The following is a 7,168-nucleotide window of genomic DNA, read 5'->3' on the forward strand; positions in this document are numbered from 1 at the left end:
AAAAAAGGAGGTGTAGTATTTGTCGAGAAATTGGACATATGCGCAGAAAATGTCCAAACAGGCCTGACCCTTCTACTTAGTTATGTTTGAAGTTTTAGTCTATTCAATCATCATTATATTTCGTGTATTTTCTTTTTCAATAACAACTTTTATTTAGAGCGTAACATTTTCGTCTACAACACATGAAAGGTGACAAAATAATAACAACTTCAAATAAAGATAAAACACAACAACTATTCCAACACGTTATAACAACTAATCACTCCAACACCTTTTATCATATTATCATATTAAATGACAACAGCTAAAACAAGTGGATCTTCAACGCCTCGACTAACTTCTTCACTATGCGCAGAAAACATACAAGTAACATCCAGATCATTTTCTACATGATCCCAATAATGCATGTATGTACCATCTGGGATAGCATGCGTCAGAGTTATGTAAGGACAAAAATATATTATACATTTATGTACGAAATATATTATGCTTTAAATTATATGAAATATTAAAATTTTTATTTAATATTTAAAATTTATTAAAAATATTATGTAACAATTATTTAATTTGTTAAAAAAAATTTATTCATTTTTTATTTTTAATATTAATTTTTAATTAATATTAAATATTATATAAAAAAGTATTTTATTTATTAATATTAAATAATTATTAAAAATATTAAGTAAAAAAGTATTTAATTTATTAATGTTTTTTAAATTATATTATATTTTAATTAATATTTAATATTAAATAATTATTTTAATCATTTAAAATGAATTCAGAAAATTATAAATAAAAAAGTGTTCCATCCCATATGGCGCACCCCAACAGCACTTTTGGGGTGTACGCCATCTAGGATGGAGGGTCCTGAAAATTCTTAAAATATTGCCAAAAAAAAATAAAAAAGATGACATTTGAGGATAATATTTTCACATGGTGACATTTTGCGGAAAAAAAATTGTAGAGGTGTTAATCTTGTCAAATTCTCTTTATTTGTCTCTGCTCATTTCCCTTTAACTGTGTTTTATGTTTAATGCAGTTATTATTTGTTGTATTTAAAAAAAATTCCATGTCAAATGCCCCTAAAAGAGTTGGGTCAGATTTCTTTGACTATTACTCATCTAAAGTAGTAAATCTATTGTCTCGAGATCATAATGTTTTGCCTGTCGCAACCCAATTATCTGAGGTACCACAGAATAAATGTGGTGGAGGAGGAAAGAACCTTGTTAATCACAATTACAATTTTCTGGTTAATCACAGTTATCACAGAGTTGAGCTCTCGGACTTTGAAAAGGACAGATTAAAGTCACTGCTCAGATAGAGTGCATTTACTCTTTCATCAGAAGTTGATGAGGTATGTCATGAATCTTGGTCCTGTTTGGTTGTTTGTTACTATAAATGTTGTCACTGTCAGCATGGTAAGTGTAGCTACATTTGACATTTATGGAAAATAGATGTGTTGCTGACTGGAAACATAATCAGGTGGTGAGAAGTAAAACATTCCTTGAATCTTACAACAATGACATCCGATGAAGTACGAACATCTTTAAGAGCAGGTGTGTCGCGGTGTCCGACACACGTCAGTGTTGGACACTTGTATGACACACGTACGACACGTATCGGAAAAGTCAAAGAAGTGTTGAAAAAGTTAGACAAGTGTCCATTAAAAAATGGTTTTTTATTTATTTCGACATTCTTTGAATCAAAGTTGACACTCGTATGACATTCATAACACATGTTAGACAATTCGGACAAGTGTTTCACACAAAAATTATTATTTTTCTTTGCTTCAACATACCTTTACATATTTTGGATAAATCTCAACAAATTTAAAATGCTTAAACATATATTTAAGCGATGTTATCAATAAAGAATTAAAGAAATTAATTTCTATTACAATATTTTTAACTTTTTAAAGCATAAATGGATAAATAAAGCTCAAATACTCTTTTATATATATCGGTATTGGTGTCCTATATTTTAACATTATCGGTGTCGGAGTGTCCGTGTCGTGTCCATGTGTCTGTGTCGGACTCCGTGTTTCATAAACTGCAAATTCCTTCTAAAAGGCAAAAGGACTAGGCCCGGCCTTGCAACAATGATATGCACTAAATATTCTCTTTCTTTCATTTATTCTTTCTTCTTAAATTATATGACATAGTTAATTGGATCATTGTGGGACGGAAGAGTATATAATATCCTTTAACTTGTGTTTCCTTTGTTGTCTTCATAGTGGAGTCCTTTTCCCGTCCCTTTGTAATGCAACTCAAAAATCGAATCATTGTACTGTAACAGTGAGATATAGTACAAGCTTTCCAACCGATCTCAAATATCTCTCTGGATCAGAATAAGCCTCTTCTTGGCTAGGGAGCAATTTTTTATTTGGACCCGCGGGGCTATCAATTGGTAGATAGCTCTTGAAAACAATTTGTAGATCATACAAAAACTTTTATTTACTTTATTTTATCTTTTGTATAAAAATAACTTTTACATAAATTCTTATCATGATAAATGCTTATGTTATACTTATGTTATCCAAACAGAACCATGGTAACAACAACTAACAACTTATAGAAGCTTATGGTATAAGCTACTTGAGGATACACGAGCTTTGGCAAACAAACTGAAAACAATGAATCCAAATATAGAATACTGGCAGAAGATATTTAAAAGTATGGTTGTGTTTTTGCCTAAAATTGCAACACAATGATTTTCATTCTTCATCCATTTTTCTTAATGTTTAGATGAAGAATGATCTTCCGTTCTTGTTGGAGACTGATAGTGTGGAGGTTAACAATTTCAACATCATGAATAAATAATAACATATCACATTTCACCTATGAAAGTATTGCTATTAACCGAATTCTACTTTCACAACAAACAAGCCTCTAGTTCAATTATCATGTATTGGCTTAAAATTTCTATAAGCAATAACTGCATAAAAGGGATCTGACCCTGAAAACAATCCAAAGAGCTTCATGATCCAGCCAACCGGTGAGTTTTCTTCATCATTAGCTGCTGGAAGCTTTCTAATTACCTCTGGCTCTGTGAAACCTTCCACTGATTGGAAATACTGAACCACAAACTGAACCCTACTGTAACCTGTTCCTTCCCTCCATGCACTTATGGCTTTCTCATAAAACATTCTGTTGCTAAAACTCACTATGAACACCCCTCCCGGTTTTAGCAACCTAAACACCTCTGCAAATACCTGTGAATTTTCTCTTTATTAGTGATGTTCAATTGTTCATCAATATTAATCAATTACTATATGGAAGTGTTTTTTTTTTAATGTGTTACCTTTTCTGGTTGTTGGAGATACTGCACACTGACAGTGCACAGAACTGCATCAAAAGAACAGCTCTCAAATTCAAACAATTGATCTTTATTAAGATCCTTTATAACAAAGTAATCCAACCTTGGATTCTTTGCAAGCTCTTGTGCATTCATCCCATGCCCAACTACTCTTTTGTATTTGACATCATTCGGTAGATGGCTAACCCAAGAGCTCATGAGATCAAGAATTTCAGTGTCGGGTCTTAACCTTTCTCTGTAAAGATTTGTTAGTGTAGAAATGAATCCATCATCGACATGAGTCACAAGGCGTGGATACGCATAAAACTCTTTGTCTTGGTAAATGTTGAGTTTGGTTCTACCTTCTTGTGTTAGAACAAGACGTTTAATTTTGCCTGCTGATGATTGTTGATTGGTTTGGTTGTTTTGGTTTAATGTGCTAACTATTTTGTTTGGAGTTTTGAGATGAAGTGCATAGATGGATTGCATGGATTGCAGTTTGGTTTGCATTATTGGAGACTTGGGTGAAAAAAGGGCATGAATGAACTAACTTGAATCAATCCAAAACAAAAATTTAATTTTGTATATCATTATATCATGTGTATTCCTTGAGATAAGAAATCAATGGATGTGAATCATATAGGGTTTACTAGTTTTGGGGCCTCATATGAAATTAAAGAATCTCTTGGTTGACCTGCATCCCTTATTTCTTGAAATTTCTTCACTAAATTTTATTTTATTTTATTTTATTTTATCTTAAAGTATACTTTTAGACATGATTGATCTCAAAATGTTATAATTGAAGTGATTAATGTACTTTAGTTAAAAAATAATTGATATGAGGCAATTGAATTTGTATACTAATTCTAGAAAAAATTTGTCAAGTTAAATTTCAAGATCCAAGACCGGTCTACTTATGATTAAAATGTAGATTTGAAATTGACCTGATAAAACTTTTCTCTTCGAGTGTTGTTAATGGTGATAAATCTAAGGACAAACTCCTTTACGTAGGTCTCCGAGCTTTGTCTGAAGGTGAAGATGTACTTGTAAACACTTTGACGATCAAGAATATTTCGTGCGCCTTTAGGACAAGTGTATCTTCTAGTCTATTTTGTTTAAAGGCTTTGGGTAACCTAGTTTCCTGTAAGCAGAAGGTCCAAACCAGAACAATTTCCCCCAAGTTAGGACTGACGAAGCCGGAGCATGGATTTGTCCCGAGACTTCTTTGAAACGGATTGACTCATCATGAATGATGACAATAATTATGGCCTTTAAGAAGTTACGGTGAGATAATATTTGTAATGATGCTTCTTGGGAAAGACGCCACACATTTATATTTGAACTTTTATACTATTTAGGAAATCTTTAACGGTCGATCAAGATTTGCAGTCATTATTGTCTTGACCATAGTCAAAACGTGATAAGACTTACTCTAATTTGTGGCTTCCCACCTTACTACCGCGTGGGCTTTATCTTTTAGGGATGACGAAATATGTTAAGGCATGATATAATCAACTACATAGGATCATAACTACAATTATTGCTCTAACGAGGAATAAGGTGTTTGTGCATTGGTCCATTTGTGACTTTAAGGATTCTTGCTTGTGAATCTTTGGATCTTCAATCTCTTCATATTATTGGGATAATTAATTGTGGATTTATAGAGGATGGAAATATTTCTTTTTTTCTATTTCACTTTTTCTTCCTTAGCATTTTGTTGTTTTGTTTATATGATTTTCCAAGCATATTTCTTGATTGTCATTGTCTTTTAAACTCTTCTTCATAACTTCTTCCAATCTTCATCCACCACTAAGTTTTAAGTTTCCTTCGTAGTCTTTTGTAATTTATTATTTTATTATCGTTTAATGTCTAAGAAAGCGACGATGTCTTCCCCTGAGTGAAGGTGTTGTTGTCATGTGTGAGGGAATAACTCTCTTAGCAGTTACGCTCTCATAGTTGCCTTTTTCTCTCCCACATTTGTCATTCTAAGAGATTTTTAGGAGTAAAGTGAATCTATATGATCTTCATGATTTACCCTCTAAATAGTCATATGAAATTTGAAAATTGGAGAAAACATTTTTCTTCAACCTTTTCACGCAAAGTGAGAAGATATGTAGGCGGAGCCTTTTCCTCCAGTCAACTCCTTCTTTTTGCGTGAACAATTGTAAGATGGGAAAGATGGTAAAATACCATATTGATGGACTAATTATAGATCTAGAAATGGAATATCGACATACTTAGGTGAATGAGGAATATCTAGGGAGCCTCTCTATTTTTTCTGGCCTGACCTATTTAACCTCCTACCAAATATTCACGGAAGTGGGCGTTCTTAGAGACTAAGTTGTATATGTCTCTTCTTCTCTTGATAAGATTTATAGCAATTACTCAGGATATTATTTCCTTTTTCGATATTTTTTATAGATATAGTGGTGCGTCTCATATTTTCATCTTTTGAGAAGCAAATCGTGAAGCTTGTATGTGTGGCACCCTCCTAACTTCACCATAATTATTAGACCTTCATTCAGGCACTCCGGGTTGTATACGAGTATTTAGGGATGTTGGGGTATGTGTGTGTTCTTAAACATCTTCTCGCTAGTTTGGGAGGTCGCCAATGCTAAACTCTCTCAAGATTATCTCCTTCATGTAGTACTATGGGGTAATTAAGGTACTCATTAACTCCCTCAAAACCTTTAAGTTCATATACATAGTAATCGTAATCATAACTGATGTTGCCCATAATAACATTTATGGTTCTATTTATTTATACACCATTAACAATCTTGTGTACTACTCGTTTTTAGAGTCCATATCATTTTCAAACAAGTCAAAAACAAATGGTATGGGATGATATAACTCTGGATGATTGTGTGAGAGAATGTGTGACCCAAATATGATAATATGTTCCATGCTTCAATAAAGCCACCCATGCAGATAAGAAATAGAGGCCAAGACCAGTGTCTGATATATTGATATCCAAACCTTGGTCTTGACCTCTAGTTATGATGATGATGCCAAAGTGATTGGGTTATCCATGACTTATAGCCTTTGTCCTTGATTTTATCCCTTTGTTGTATTAATTTTTTATTTGATGTGCATACAATTTACTACAAGAGAATATTTATAGGAAGTTCAAAAAGTTATGGATGTATATGGCTATGTAAACGTCCTTTCTGGATATGTGTTGCCCCTTTGTAAAACAATGCCTCCACATATTGGAACTAGGCATCCCTTAATGTTGAACCGGTGCCTCCAAGTTTTAGAACTAGTTGATCTCCCCCCACCAATGTCGTCACTAGCACAACACCTTGTTTGGAAACCAGGGTCTCTTTTGGTTAGTCAAGGAGGAGGAAAAATCCAATTCTCTTCCAAGAAAAGAATATGTCCCTCGGGCCGAGATAATGTGGCTATTTCATGTTGTGGTCGGGACTCTTTAATTTTATCCTTAGCATCTTCAAGAAATGTTGTCAACGTTGATATGGACAAAGTCGTCAATATATGATCGTTTGATCATCAGGAGACCATGGTTGAATGCATCCCTTATGTTTAAGGACATGGCTGAAAAATTGTGATTATCTTTTTCATCCCTTACTCCCCAAGTGAAAGTCTCAGAACATGAAATAACAGTCAAGATGACGCTCTTCAACAAATCTAGGTATGAGGTGAAGAAGTTAAAGGCTCAAAATAAGTTGATGGGTGACGGGAAAAAGGTTGCTCGTACAAGCTGGAGAAGTATGAGGATCCTGCATATAAACAAGAAGAGGATTGGATAAAGTATGATGAAAGGGAGAGGACGATCGAGATATATCACTTAATTTCTGATGAACGAGTGAAGGAGAGGAAGGATGAACCAAGTGACATTTTTATCTTCTTCTCT

The 7,168-nt window shown here is 33.5% G+C and overlaps 1 protein-coding gene across 1 annotated transcript; it reads right to left on the minus strand.

Moving 5' to 3' along the window:
* Positions 1-2,790: 2,790 nt before the first annotated feature.
* Positions 2,791-3,964, minus strand: LOC127128061 (uncharacterized). Its single transcript, XM_051057313.1, has 2 exons — positions 3,301-3,964; positions 2,791-3,211 (listed from the first exon to the last, which is right to left on the minus strand). The coding sequence occupies exons 1-2, from the start codon at positions 3,802-3,804 to the stop codon at positions 2,894-2,896; spliced, it is 822 nt and encodes a 273-aa protein (XP_050913270.1). The 5' UTR covers positions 3,805-3,964; the 3' UTR covers positions 2,791-2,893.
* Positions 3,965-7,168: the final 3,204 nt, after the last annotated feature.

Source organism: Lathyrus oleraceus, chromosome 3, assembly GCF_024323335.1.
Source record: "Lathyrus oleraceus cultivar Zhongwan6 chromosome 3, CAAS_Psat_ZW6_1.0, whole genome shotgun sequence".
NCBI lineage: Eukaryota > Viridiplantae > Streptophyta > Magnoliopsida > Fabales > Fabaceae > Lathyrus > Lathyrus oleraceus.

What these genes read in the sequence shown, in the direction of transcription:
- LOC127128061 (XM_051057313.1), bottom strand. Translation starts at nt 3,804, where the DNA reads ATGCAAACCAAACTGCAATCCATGCAATCCATCTATGCACTTCATCTC. An exon ending in ATCTCCAACAACCAGAAAAG is followed by an intron (nt 3,212 to 3,300) that starts GTAACACATTAA and finishes GAAAATTCACAG; the next exon opens with GTATTTGCAGAGGTGTTTAG.